General features: G+C 36.7%; 1 protein-coding gene across 5 annotated transcripts in view; it reads right to left on the bottom strand.

Annotated features, from left to right (window-relative positions):
- The window catches only part of lrrc45 (leucine rich repeat containing 45), a 98638-nt gene that overhangs the window by 71283 nt on the left and 12161 nt on the right, over positions 1-15194 (bottom strand). For all 5 annotated transcript variants that reach the window (XM_088000603.1, XM_088000601.1, XM_088000606.1 and 2 more), the window contains 4 exons: positions 14372-14442; positions 9931-10109; positions 9130-9258; positions 6417-6529 (listed from right to left, as the gene is read on the bottom strand). In XM_088000603.1, coding sequence (XP_087856729.1) covers positions 6417-6529; positions 9130-9258; positions 9931-10109; positions 14372-14442 — 492 coding nt within the window. The remainder of the gene's footprint in view (positions 1-6416; positions 6530-9129; positions 9259-9930; positions 10110-14371; positions 14443-15194) is intronic.

A 15194-nucleotide genomic window follows, 5' to 3' on the forward strand; every position in this document is an offset into this window, starting at 1 on the left:
GTGGTTCAACTTGAAGGTCACCATATCTCAGGCAAGAGAAGAGGTTGAAACTGTGAGTTCATCATGTTAGCTTCACCCAATGCAGAAATTGAACTTACATGGTTGGCATCACGCTGCATTACAAACTAACCATCCAGCCAACTAATCTTACCAACCCTTGAATTTGAACACATCCCAATGGAATCTGTGTCTTCATCTTGATTAGGAACATAATAGGGTAGGACTAGCATTGTAGTATAAAGAAGAACAGGATGAAATGCTAATCTGTCTAATATTTAATTCAATTTCATGGCCTGGACATGCAGCTGCCAATTAGATACTAATTTCCTCTCTAATCCCAAAATAACTAAGATAATACATCCAACTCCATGAGATCAATGTTACTTAGGGTTTGGTTTCACAGATGTTCAACATTGCTCCACCAAACCAATTTTTTGAATGCCAATGACCAGTCTCTGTAAACAAGTATTTAAACAATTTCAACTTTCCATCTGGAATATTATTGACCTTACTGGGTTATTGCTGGATAAGTACAGCTGATATTCTTTTCTTGCACCTTTCAGAGCCACCTATTAGTGTAGTTTGATAGTTTAACAACTGTTCATAGACTAAAGGAAGCAGCAAAACCTCTGAAATATACTATGAAGGAAAAGGACAAACCTATACAGGAATTGAAAGCAATTAGCCTTGACTGGGAAAATAAGGAGTTGAGGCTACATAAACAAAACCATTTTGATACCTGCTCTATAACTGGATACCTCATGCCACAAACATAAATTCAGTCCAACACAGGCACCTCCACAAATTACTTCTGATAAGGAAGCAAGCTGCAGTCTCAAGGACTCCAAAAGAGTAATCAACATTTTGGATGAAAGGAATCTAAAGAATCATAAATAATATCGCATCATGGACCTGAAGGATGAAGTATCAAATACCAGAACAATTCAACAGCAGGACTTTGAAGAACAATACTGCTCAAGGATTGAAACCTGAACACTTCCAGAGGCAGACACTGTTAGTTGGAATCATAGCTAAATTCCACCATTGGTAATAGTCAAGTTGAGTTATGAGGCTTAACCTGCTTATTTGAGGGATCTTATTTTGGTTGCTACATGAAATAAAGTTTAAATCATTTTCTCAGTACTTGATTTCTGTGCGATTTCTTAATAAGTAGCTGAATTCAAAGTAACTCACAACAATACTTTGAACCAGGCAGCTTAACCAAATAAGTGACAGACACCTGAAATAGTCGAAACATTTTTTCAACTATGTTAAGACTTGGGATGTTCCATCAGTCACAGTATTATAATTGTAATCTAGAATGAAAAGGGCAAAGCGAATAAACATATTTTTAATGGAATGAACAAAGAAATGAGACTGAATGAGTAGTTATTTGATAGTATAACCTGATAGGCCAAATGGTCTTTGTCTTTATCGTGAAATGTTATGGTCAGTAAAAACATAGTATGATAAATAGGAATAAGGAGTAGACTGTAATAGCTTTTTGAGCCATTTGTTGAGATCACATCCAAAAAGCTTACAAATGATCAAGCCCAGAATCCATTTGCTTACCCAATCCCATAATGTTTATTTTGAAAAATCTAACCGACTGCCTTCTGTGATAAAGAATTCCAAAGATTCGCAAATCCCAAAGTGAAGAAATTCCTTATCTTGTTCTTAATTTATCGGCGTTTAATCCTCAGACTATGCAGTGGGTTGTAGACTTTTCAGGCAGCAAAAATAGCCTTGCAGCAATTAGCCTGTACGTTTTCTAAAATATTTACACCCTGAATTTCTAACTTTTCTAACATCAGAGAGTATAGACTCAGTATAGTCAGCCTCTCATCGTAAGACAACACTGGTACATGAGCCCTGAGCACTGGAATGATGGTGGTGCTAAGCTCTCTTTCCCAAATCCTCCTTGCACCTCAGAAAGGTGAGGGGTGGGCAGACGTGGGGGATAGGTACCAAGCCAAAAATAAACCCACAATGGTTTATTAAAACATGAGCAGTGATCAGATAGATTATCCAACTGAGGTGGTTAGAGCTAAATTACATTGGCGAGGATGAGTGTAAGATGGTATTTTTGTCCCTCAACAGCAGCTGAGCCACTCTTTTCAGCTGCAGGCTGTTCCGATCTGCTGAACTGTCAAATCACTGAAGGCAGGAGCTGCTCCACTGTAGTCACAGGTTTGACAGTGGCAGTCAGGGTGCAGCTGCTGCTCTAATGTTTACTGGATTAGTGGTGCTGGAAGAGCACAGCAGTTCAGGCAGCATCCGAGGAGCAGTAAAATCGACATTTCGGGCAAAAGCCCTTCATCAGGAAATGTTTACTGTCTATTCTTTCCTTTTGCCTTATCCCCAATCATATTTATTTTAAATACATGCATTAACAATACAGGTGTTGTTACATGCAATACATTCATCTGCATCTCAGCTAAAAATCTATTTCTACCTCTTACCCTTCAGTTTCCAGCATAAAAAGAGCTTTTTGTTTTGAGAAACAAAATTAATGAAATATTCTTAATTAACTGGATAATTTAACTGAGGGAATGATGTCCCAGTAAACTGAACTTCTTTAAATGCACCACAGCCTCAACTCTTGATTGCAACATGTTTAGATTTCCTTAATTTGGCTCTCATTATCTTACAGCTCAATTTATAACCAAAAATATCCATATTAATATAGATATGAATATGAAAATCATTTACCATTTGGGGTAATAAAGTCTAATAATTGTGATTTAAGCAGAAGAGTGAAGCAAATTGCATTTTGAACTTTTTTTCTGTATTTTGACATGTTTGTAAAACACAACAAGGGAAATTTATTTGTGAAAAATTAACAAAAGCATCTTATAGATATCAAGTTAAAAGATTTAAAAAAAAAAAGAAATTCACACACAGTCTCTCTTTCTGGCAACTATGCTATCATATCTATTTCAAAGAAGGAAACCTTTAAAATACCAATTCAAATACACAATGTCAAGTTACTTACTACATAACTACCCCACCTAAATTAAAAAAGCACTATCAGAATGAAAATGCAACTTCAAAGCTTAAAAAAGTGCTGTAAGAAAATCTCAAGAGCCCTCCAAAAGTTTATTTCTTGGATTTATCCCTCCCATCACCCCAGAAATATTGATAGAAAATCATCAAATAATTAAAAGAAAAGCAATAAATGCACACTGTTGTAAATATCTATGTTGATATCTAATTAAAAATCCAGAGATTGCCTGCCAAGTTTAAATTATGCCAAATTTGGCAAGATGAATGTTGGGAGGAGGGACAGTTGGCAAGACCATCAGAGAATCAAAGAACTGTTTCCATGCCATGGGACAAGTGAATTCTGCTTAAAATTGGAGAAGGAAAATCATTATATGCAAATGTGAATCCAGAATAAGGCAGTATGTGCAGATTGTGCTGTAAGTAGCTATGTGGTTCATTTGATTACTTCCATCCTTCCCACTTAATTTTATGTCGACAATCAACAAAGAATAACCTTAGTGCAGAGGCACAGTGCTACAGCATTCCTTTTTATCATTATCTCTTGGTTTCACAAATATTCTTAAAATCCGTATGCATTTAATAATGGACCTATTCTTCACTGTACTTTGAAGTGAGATGTATTGAAATAATTTCAGATACTCCTATATTAATGCTTTTAGTTACCATGGAAACACTGCAATTTTGATGGGTTATAAATCACCATAATTACTAACATATTAACGGCTATATTTGTGTAGTGTCTTAAGATATCACAGCACCAAATTCAGTCTGCCCAATCATGTGCAATTTTACATTATTTATACATTTTTATTCAGAGTAAAGAGACAATAGCTTACAGAAGCATGGCACAGAATTTATTTTATATGAGCAACTTAGTCATGGGATTTTCTTCACTTAAAAATAAACTTAAAAATAGGACTTTAAATCTATTTTATAATGGTGTTTAAAGAATCAAAGTAATACAACATGGAAATAGACCTTTCGTCCAATTTGTCAGCACTGACCAGACATTCCAATCTGACACAGGCCCATTTGCTAGCATTTGGCCCATATCCCACTAAATCTTTACTATTCATATACTTATTACAACATTTAGATGTTGTAATTGTACCAGCCTCCACCATTTCCTCTGGCAGCTCGTTTCATACACACATCACCCTCTGCATGAAAAAGTTACCCCTCAGGTCCTCTTTAAACATTTCCCCTCTCACCTTAAACTTATGTCTGCTAGTTTTGGACTCCCCCACCCTAGGGAAAAGACCTTGGCTATTCACCCGATCCATGCCCCTTATGATTTTATAAATTCCTTATAAGGCCACCCCCAAGCCTCCGATGCTCGAGAGGAAAAAAACGGTCTATTCAAAGTTTCCCTAGAACTCAAACCCGCCAACCCCAGCAACATTCTGGTAAATCTTTTCTGTACCCTCTCAAGTTTAACAACATCCTACCTATAGAAGGCTGACCAGAATTGTATGCAGTATTCCAAAGTGGCGTCATCAATGTCCTGTACAACCACAATGACATCCCGACTCCTGTACTCAATGTTCTGATCAATGAGGGCAAGCATGCCAAACACCTTTTTCACCATCCTGTCTACCTGCGACTCCACTTTCAACAAACTATGCACCTGCACCCCTAGGTGTCTTTGTTTGGCTACCATGTCCCAGGCCCCATTTGTTTCTCTTTTATTTTGTCTCCTCGGAAGAGGGCGGCATAGTGGCTCAGTGGTTAGCACTGCAGCCTCATTGCGCCAGGGACCCGGGTTCAATTCCAACCTCGGGCGACATTCTGTGTAGAGTATGCACATTCTCCCAGCGTATGTGTGGGTTTCCTCAAGGTGCTCCGGTTTCCTCCCACAATCCAAAGACATGCAAGTTAGGAGAATTGGCCATGCTAAATAGCCCATAGTGTTCAGGGACCTTTGGTTAGGTGCATTTGTCAGGGGTAAATATAGGATAATAAGGTAGGGGAACAGGTCTGCGTGTGTTACTCTTTGGAGGGTCGGTGTGGACTTATTGGGCAGAAGGGGCCTGTTTCTACACTGTAGGGATTCTACGATACTATTAACTGTACAAGTCCTGCCCTGATTTGCCTTACCAAAATGCAGCACCTCACATAAGCTATGTCTTACAGCTGTGAACTTTGTAAAGAGCCATTATTTGTTAAGTCATACAAAAATCTTTTCAATAACTGTTTCCACACTGTAAGTAATCTAATCTAATCTAAAAAGAAATAAAACTGTATCTTTTTAATATTTTTTCAAAAGCTCAGTGGTATGGAATATAAAATGTATCACCAGATGATACTCTTGGAATGTTAAACTCATTTGGGAGACAGAGGATTCTTCTCAGAATCATAGAATTTCTACAGTGTAGAAGCATTTGACCCATCTCGAGTCCACACTGGCCCTCCAAAGCATATCCCACCCAGATCCACCCTGTAACCCAACATTTCCCATGGCTAAACCACCCAGAGTGCACATCCCTGGACACTATGACATTTAGTGTAGCACCCAGAGATATGGGGAGAATGTGCAAACTCCACACAGACAGTTGCCCGAGGGTGGAATCGTCCCCAGGTCCCTGGCACTGTGAGTCGGCAGTGTTAACCCCTGAGCCATCCCCTTTATATATTTCTGCAAACATATTCTTATTGCAAAGCAGATGGGGGGTTAATAGATGAGCATCAAAGGTAAATTTTATTTTAAGCAGTCTCAATGTGTGGTTCTGGTTTTGGGAAACATTATTAACTTAACCAGGTCTATTCAAATTTGAAGCATAAGCTTTGATTTCTTATATCGCAAAATGATTTTGAAAGAACAACATTTGGCTTTCCTGCAGTCATATTCAGATTCTGTTGTCATTCTGCAAAACATCATGCAAACATATGCCATGATACGGACACTGAATTGCAGGTGAATCACTTTGTTAAAAAACATATAATTGTAATGTTTTTTAAAAACTTTATTAATTTCTTACAGTGCAAATCACAATTTTTTTTTGCTATTCCAATGTTAGAACACCAGAGATCAAGTCAAAATTATTAAGGAAATTTCTGCAACAAGGGCTAGTCAACCTTCAAGAAACATCCAACTATTAGATATTGTTCTTTAATGGTACATTCCAGTTACATGGTGCAAATACATATTAAGATACTGAAATGTAACATCTGCATAATGAAATACTTCCATTGACTGAAATGCCACAAAGCATTTTAATAATTTGTATGTGTTTAAAGGCTACAACCATTGCTTGCTCTGCTGAACGATTACCACCTTATTGGATTTCCCATGTTTACTCAATTTACAGTCATCTAAAAGGGATAAAATTTTCTGCCAATGTGACATACAATAATATCTTGTATATACATTTTATATTTAGCTGTCACAAGTTGCTCCACAAAGAAGTTACCTGCTTCTTTTTTTCCACTTTCAAACATTGGATCTCATTGCTGAGGACTTTTGAACGTGATCTGCTCTCTCTCAAGGTGGTCTGACAGTCTGAGTTATGACTTACTGCTTGTTCTGTTGGTATACAAACATGCCACTGAGGTACATTCATACAAAGCACAAACTGCAGTTCCATGATTTAGGAGAATAGTGTTCTAGCTCGATATGCACAAATAAAGATCAAGAAGCTCAACATAACAGTAGAAATACAATCATTTGTTGAACACAGCACAAAATTTTCAATGAGGTATAAAGCGGACTGGAATGGATCTTCTATCTGTTATATACCCCGCCTGAAATCCTTTCTGTGCTCATGCTCAGTCATGTCCATGAACAAGTGTGCACTTACAGAAGTACTAACTCCCTGTCAATATATACAGTGGAACACCAATCAGGATAGGAATTTAATGGGCAGCCAGTTATTACCACTTTACCGGTCAACCTCAGAATAAGGTCAGGCAGGGGGTCATCAAGTTCCAATAACTGGGGCCAATGACTCTAGGGGGCATGCAAAATCTATCTTGGTATAGAAGCACCTCTGAGTTGCATGATTTCTGTCCCCACTTTGGATTACCCTGGAAGGGTAGGTATCTTAAAACATATGAGCGACACACAGAGCCAGCTGTTTCAGGATAATTGCAATGCAGTAGCAAAACAAATGGTGTTCATCATCAGCAGGAGGATGCTGGGAAGCCAAAAAATACATCTCGTGTGTCAAACAAATGAGTAATTTAGGATTATCCAATTTAGGATCGTCAATTGGGTTCGCAATATGTACAAGTAGTAAATATATTACTATATTGGGATCTATTCTTTGCAGACAGAAGAACATGTGTGCACACTGTATCGGTGCCAATTCACCAAACTGTGGCAGTTTCTCATTGCACTTGTTTAAGGTCTAATCAAAGCCTGGATGTTAACAGTCAACCATCATTGACTGATGGATTCTCCATGGCAATATGTCTACCCATCAGAACTTTTCCTTTCACAGTAAAGATGCTGACTTCTCCGTTTATAGCTAATCTTGCAAATTGTCTTGATGAGTCCAAGAGTAAAAAAAAACTCCAATAAAATGTGATTTGAGCAGTGCTCAAGTTCTGTACTGCCAAACTGCTGTTATCAGTTTTCTCAACCTAGTTTGGATTCCAAAAACAAAATAGAAAAAGGATACTTGATCAACTGCTACAAAAAGCAGGGGGGGTGGAAGAAAAAAAATTGAACAGCCAGTGTAAATGGTCTCGTGGTTGAGGTTAAAGCATAGCACAAGTACAGTGTGTTCTGATGAAAGGTCATTAGCCTGAAATGTCAACTGTGTATCTCTACAGACACTGCATGACTTGCTAAGTATTTACAGCACTTTATTTTTTAATTGTAGATTTCCAGCATCCACAGTATTTTGTTTTTATGTTGATTTATCATGAGTGATACTTTCCTTTCTACTCCTTGCCAGCCAATTCAAGTGGATTTTAAAAGATTTCACAGGAGCTGTTTGAAAAAGAGCAGAGAGTTTTCCTCCTGATCTGGCCAATATTACTTTTTCTTACCTTTCAAACCAGATTAACTTGTTAGTTAGCTCAGTGCTGTTGATATCATTGATTGCTGCACTTAAGTTTTAAACAGAATTCTTGAATTTGATTATGTATTGGCTCCCCATATCCTTTCACATCACTTCTTCTGCCTTTATTCAGAAAGGATTGACTGGAATGGTTTCAGGAATGAGAGACTTTAGTTATGTGGATATTTTGGAGAAACTATATTTATTCACCTGAGAGGAGAGAAGGTTGATAGATTATTTGATAGATGTGTTCAAATTATGAAAGATCTGGACATGTTAGATAGAGAGAAACTGTAACAAATAAAATTGCTGAAGAAACTCAGCATCTGTGCGGAGAAAAGTTAATATTTTGCATTCTATGACTCTTCATTAGAGATAAATCATATCCTTTGCTGGTAGTACCAAAGAACAGAAAAAAATATAGAAAATCATTGGCAAATGAACCAAAAGTGACACGATGAAAATCATATTTTTAATCTCAAAGTACATATAATTTAAATGTGTTGCCCGAAAGATTGATGGAAGCAGATTTAATTGTGGCCTTCAAAGAGAATTAAGTAAGTACTTGAAAGAAAAAAAATGCAGAACTACTGCTAAAGAGTAGTGGAGTGACATTAGGTAGAATTCTCAGACTTGCATTGACACAATGGACATAGCAACTCTATTCTATGAAGGTTATGATTCTCTTCTTTAAAAAAAAGGAAAATACGGTTTCTGAAGCGCAGAACACTTCAGTTGAAATACAAACTTGATAAAATTTTAAGGAATAAATTGAAAAAGACAAAAGTCAAATTAGTGAGTGAGGGAGAACTTAATCAAATATCTAAAACCGAAATTTAACCATTTGATTAAATGAGAGCAATGGTTACACGGTTATTCTCTACAGATACTGTTAATCAACTTATTCAAAATGTTTTGACACACCTCTGGAGCCGGTGGAACTTGAACACTACCAAAGTGCCACAAGAAACCCATAGCATCTCTATATGCTTGGCAGCCAGGATATGACAGGGTACAAACTAATAGCTCACCTGAATAGACGATCATCATTTTATTTCATTCAAGGATATGTCACTGCTCTGGACTCACTTGCTTTGAAATAAAATCTAATTTTACTTACCTATAGCTTTCAGCAAATCACTGGGAATGTTATTTCCAGCCAGTTCTAGACGCACTAGGGTTTTGTTTTGTTGTAATGCACAGAGTAATGCTCGACCGCCTAAGAGGCCAACATTATTCCAGCGAAGATCTGTAAAATGAAAAGAAAAATTCCAGAGACTACAATGTGCAGTGAGAGAATGGCATCACAGGGAAGCGTGTTTTGAGAAGATTTGTAGCTCAGGTTGAAGTTCAGGATGTAACTTTCCTCACTGAGTTGGAAGGTTCGTTTTCAGATGTTTCATCACCATACGTAATATCATCAGTGAGACTCCGGATGAAGCTTCGTCGGAGGCTTACTGATGATGTTACCTCGTATGGTGATGAAATGTCTGAAAATGAACCTTCCAGCTCAACGAGCAAACCTACATCCATCACAGGAAACGTTATTTGCAGTTTTTCAAGTTGTCAAATTAATTCATTAATGCCCTTGTCCCTATACTAATGAATTATTCAAGGTTTAATTTTAGAAGCTGTATGACACTCTGACTCTATCATTACATAAAATGTTTCTCAACATACATTTTGTTTTGAAAATGTGGTTTATGATTTACAAAGGTAATTAGAAAATAAAAGTCACTGCAATCTTTTTAAAGTATGAAAAAGTGAGACTTGATAACTGAATTAAACAGTTATATAAAACTTAAGGACTTACAACTCACAATTACAACATAACTAAAATGTTGACAAAAACGTTACTTTTGATGAGAAGCATTTCTACTGTTTTTTTGACTAGATTAATTCTGCAAAGTATCTTACGTACCTAGTTCTTGCAGTGCATCGTTGTGTTTTAAGGCCAATGCCAGCTCCCCTACACCCTGGTGGTTAATCTGGTTATTGCGTAGGTCGAGAGATTTAAGACATTTGTTGGCTCTTAATCCCTCACAGAATACACAAAATCCTTCTTCCCACATTCCAAGAGCATTCCATTCCAATATCAAACTGGAAGAAAATGGCCACACTACATTAAGAAAGTCTTAAATTGTGGGGACTGGACTTTACAATGCTTTACATCTATCACAAAGAAAACATACCTAATTATTTAGACTGCACCAATTAAAAAGGGGATACCTTAAAGAAAGCAATTATAGTTTAGCAGATAATGCATTTAAATTCATCTATCCATTCAAGACCACAAATTTGAATATATCAGACAAAACTTTGTTCTCCAATTGCTCCTTCCAAGAAAAGCTGCAATATTGGCGGCAATGCACCTTTGGAGCTGCCTATCTTCAGATAAGACTTTAAACTAAGCCTCTATTTGCCTGCTTAAGAAGATGGAAAAGATCCCATGGTTCATTTTTTTGAAGATGACCAGAGAAATTCTCTCTGGTTCCTGTTGACATTAATCACACAATTAACACCACAAACAAATACAGATTATCAGGTCATTGTCACATTGTGATTTGTGGGAATTTGCAGAGCACAAATTTACTGCTGCATTTCCACATTATAATATCGACCACAAATCAACAAGGCTTCTTAAATGAAAACAAAATGCTGGAGAAGTTCAGCAGGTATGGCAACATCTATGCAGACAGAAGAAGAATTAATGTTTTTATTCTGAAGACTCTTCGTAGGCTTATCTGGCTGTAAAGTGCTTCAAAGTTATCTGGCTAGTGTGAAAAGCATTACATTATTGCAAAGTTTGACTTGCATTCTTTAGATTTTGATTATAGCTGTTATTGAGCAAAGTTAATTAAAAAAATTGTTGGAATGAAGTCACCCAATCAGTTGATTTCTTAAGCATGATATTTTGGATAAATTATTTTCAAACATAACATACTTATCACATAGTACTAAAGATATTTTATATTTAAAATATTCCTCTGTCTCAATTGCTCTAATGATGCCAACTTCAACAAAATGATCTCTGAAATGTCCACCTTCATTGTCAACCGAGGATTCCCCACCATTGTTGTTGATAGGACCCTCAGGCGTGTCCGATACTCTCCTGCACTTTGGCCCTCACCTTTGGTCTTCTCTCCTAAAACAGCAATAGATCCCCTTCATACTCACCTACTATCCTACCAATACCCATATCAAGAGGATCATTAGCTGCCATTTCCACCAACTCCAAGGGGATGCCACCATCAGACACATATCTCTGTACTGGGTTTGCTGCAATGCTCCAGCAAAGCTTAGTGCAAGCTGGAAGAACAGCTCATTTTCCACTTGGAAAGCTTGCAGCCTTCTGGACTCAATGTTGAGTTCATAATGTTAGGGCCTGAGCATCTTCTCTCATATCCTTACACAACCCCCACACACTAGGCCTTGTTACCACAAACAACCAGTCATGAATGGTCCCAGACTGATCATTATGCATTCCTTTCTCTGTCCAACCGTTTTCTTCCCTCTTTAGTCTCCATCTCAACCTATCGTTTACTTCTACCCCCTGCTCACACCCTATCTTTACCATATATGCCAATCTTTTCCCAGCTTCAATGAGTTCTGAAAAAGGGTCATTGGATACAAAACATTAATTCGGCTTTCTCTTCACATATGCAACCAGACCTGGTGAGTTTTTCCAGTTATTTCTGTATTTGTTTCTGATTTCCAGCATTTGCAATTCTTTGGATTTTAAAAATAATTATATCTAATATTGCTACAAGTACTCAAGTTTTCAAGGAATGAGGAAAAAGGAATTTATTTAATTATTTTTTGGAAATATCTGGAGTGATTTCTTTTATAGGAGATATTGAAAGTTCATTGTGGACATGGAGATTTTATTTTGAAAGGTTTACTAGAAATCACAATAACTAGTGATAACTGCTTGTTTTGTGATAGACCCTACTGAAGTTGCTTTGAACAGTGACTGGCTTGCAGAAGTTCTGGTTTTGTCTGGCTCAGTTGGAGGGAAACCTGAATAAGACCAAGCTGACCTGGAAGAAAGCTCGTAATGAATAAGCTGCCCAGCTGAGCTCGCCTTTTCCTAAAAAAATACCCTCCATATCAATTCAGGGTGAAATCTATTTCTTCTCTTGAACGAGTGATTGAAAGAACTTCTCTAGATTGTATTCTCTCAACAAGATGCGTCTACAAGACTTCAGACAAAGTGCATGATACTGAATTGACCGCACGTGCCAGAATAATACATTCCAGAACATCTTATTTTATCAATTTGCTTTCAAGAATACCCTAGAGGCTGAAGTACTCTTTTGCAGAATACCTAACTGTGCAGAGAAACCAGTTTTCTCCTCCTTTTTATTCTGAAGAGAGAATGTGTGCATTTGCATATTTTTGGGGATATTTTAAGGGTAAGCATTTAGAATTCTATATTACTGACTATCAATAAAGAACAAAGAATAGTACAATACTGCATCTTTATTGATCTGAGTTGTATTGTTACTAAGTAAACACAATTGGATTTACAATGAGCCTGAGTGATAGATACTTTTTTTAAATATAAACTGACATAAGTAAGGTACTTAATTGGTCATTTTAGTAATTGGAAAACAAAATTATCTTATGTTGTAACCCACAGAATAGTGGGACTGGAGTCAGTGAACTCTTCCAGCCTGAGTCAAAACATATTGGACAAGCAACATAGCTTACATACATATTCATTGTCCACAACTGTTAATATCACTTGATTCACCTGTGCCCTATATTTTCTGAACATACACAATATACTAACAGTTAGTGCACAAAAAACTTCTAAATGAAGAGCAGAAGTTGCATTGACAAGTTACTGTTACAATATAATTAATGTGTGTTTATCAAATAACAGACAGTATTTCAATAATAGAAATGAAGGTCAGCAAGTATTTGTAGTAAAGGATGTGCAGTAGAAGCCATAGGATACAATTTAAACCAAAACTAACCTAGTATGTAAATAATTAAAATAATTAAGGAAGGTGATGGCCTAGTGGTATTACTACTAGAATATTAATCCAGAGGTAATGTTCTGAGACCTGGATTCGAATCCTGCCTTGCAGACAATAGAATTGGAATTCAGTAAAACTCTAGAATTGAGTCTAATGATGACCATGATATGTTAATTATGGGAAAAACCCATTTGGTTCACTAATGCCCTTCAGGGGAAGGAAATTGCCATCCTTACCTGGTCTGGTCAACATGTAACTCCAGACCCACAGTGATGTGGTTGAATCTTAAATGCCCTCTGGATAATTAGGGATGGGAATAAATGCTGGCCTTGTCAGCAATGCCCACATCCCTCAAATGAACAGAAAAAAAATCACAATTTGGAGATGCCAGTGTTGGACTGGGGTGTACAAAGTTAAAAATCACACAACACCAGGTTATAGTCCAACAGGTTTAACAGGAAGCACACTAGCTTTCGGAGCAACGCTCCTTCATCAGGTGGTAGTGGAGGGCTCAATCCTAACACACAGAATTTATAGCAAAAATTTACAGTGTGATGTAACTGAAATTATACATTGATTGTCTGTTAAGCCTTTCATCTGTTTAATACAGTTTCACTTCTTTCATGTGTAAATCACGAAACCTTGTTTTTAAAAAGTTGCATTCTCGGGTTAGCTGTTAACAATGGTGATAGCTAGACAATATGTTGAAGGTGTTGGCCCCCTGTGTTCTCTGTTTATGCCATGATGTTTCGATTGATTCTAATCTAAAAAGTGAGATAATGGAGTTTTACATGAATGCATGCAGTTTTTGAGCAAAGTACAATGTAACCCTGCAAGTACAAATTCACCCCACAAAATATATGTGTGCATGTGGGTCTTTGTCTGTCTGTGTGTGTGTGTGTGTGTGTGTGTCTGTCTGTCTGGGTTGGGGGTTGTGAGTGCAGAGTGTCTTAAGTCTGTGAGGGGGTGCATGTGTGAGCGTGGGAGTGTGTGTTTGTAAGGGTGTGCGTGGGTGTCTGTGAAATCAGGTGGAAACATGGTTTTTAGAAACAAGCTACTTATCTATGCTTTTAGTAATATAACAATACACATTTTATTCTCTAATACAATGAAGTCACTATATAGATTGGTGAGGATTAGATTTTACTCAATGAAACGAGAAGGCTGATTCATATACTTGTTATCTTGCATATAAGGAACTAAAATTACAGCATCACTGGATCTAATAACTTTTATCATACTTGTATTGGGGGAGGAAAAGGGCTCCATCAAAATTGGTTTCAGTCTGCCAAAATCTGATTTGCACTCTCTTTCACACAAGCACATCAAATTTGAAAGCCATCTACTTGGCTACTTATCTGAAGGAGCTATTCTTACTTTTTGAGAGATTTATTGTGCCTCAATAATTTCCCCAGTGCTTCAGCTCCAGCCACGCGTAGATTATTACCCTTGGACATAAAAGTACACAGTTAAATTCTTAACTGAATATTTAACAAGATTACAATGACATAGGTCAAAATATAATTGCCATAGTACACAGACATAGTGTTAAATAACTTAAAGTTAAGAGTGCATGATTTTAAAGCACTAGTGGTTTCTCAAAACTTCAACCATGGAATATCCAATTTCTGTCGCTTAGAATAATATGTCAAAACTTGTTTCCAGAACTGTGTTGTTATTTTAAAGTTACCTTCATGGATCAGAGTAAAGCACGAGCTACAGTACTTTGCAAATTAAAAAAAAAAGAGGTGACAATCTAAGAATGTTGTATGAAATTAGCTTGAGATCAATAAGCAAATCCTTTTGATTGCTTCACTTACTCAAATTTCCAAACAATAAAGTATAATACATTATATATAAACATTTGTACATTTTGATTCAGTAGAAATTGTTTTTCATTGTAATGATTAAAATTTAAGTTTAACAAATATGGCACAGCAAATGCTACTAATCTATAACATGGAAAATTGCATGATGAAAAAGTAATGAGAAAAATTGAAAAGAAGTATCCATGTCACAAAAAAGAAATCTACAGTAGATTTGAATAGATTTATCCTATAAAATGAGACAAATATGCAAATAGGCAAAAAGTTGAGTGATATTGAAGTTTTCCCCAAAGACTCACTAAACAGAACAGCTATGTTAATCCTCCCCATTTAGTTCCATTTAGTGATACATCTCAAACTTATATCTTGTTAAA

This window comes from Chiloscyllium plagiosum, unplaced genomic scaffold (genome assembly GCF_037043375.1).
Source record: "Chiloscyllium plagiosum isolate Xiang-an unplaced genomic scaffold, Cpla_swu_hap1 HiC_scaffold_25, whole genome shotgun sequence".
In the NCBI taxonomy this organism is placed as follows: Eukaryota; Metazoa; Chordata; class Chondrichthyes; order Orectolobiformes; family Hemiscylliidae; genus Chiloscyllium; species Chiloscyllium plagiosum.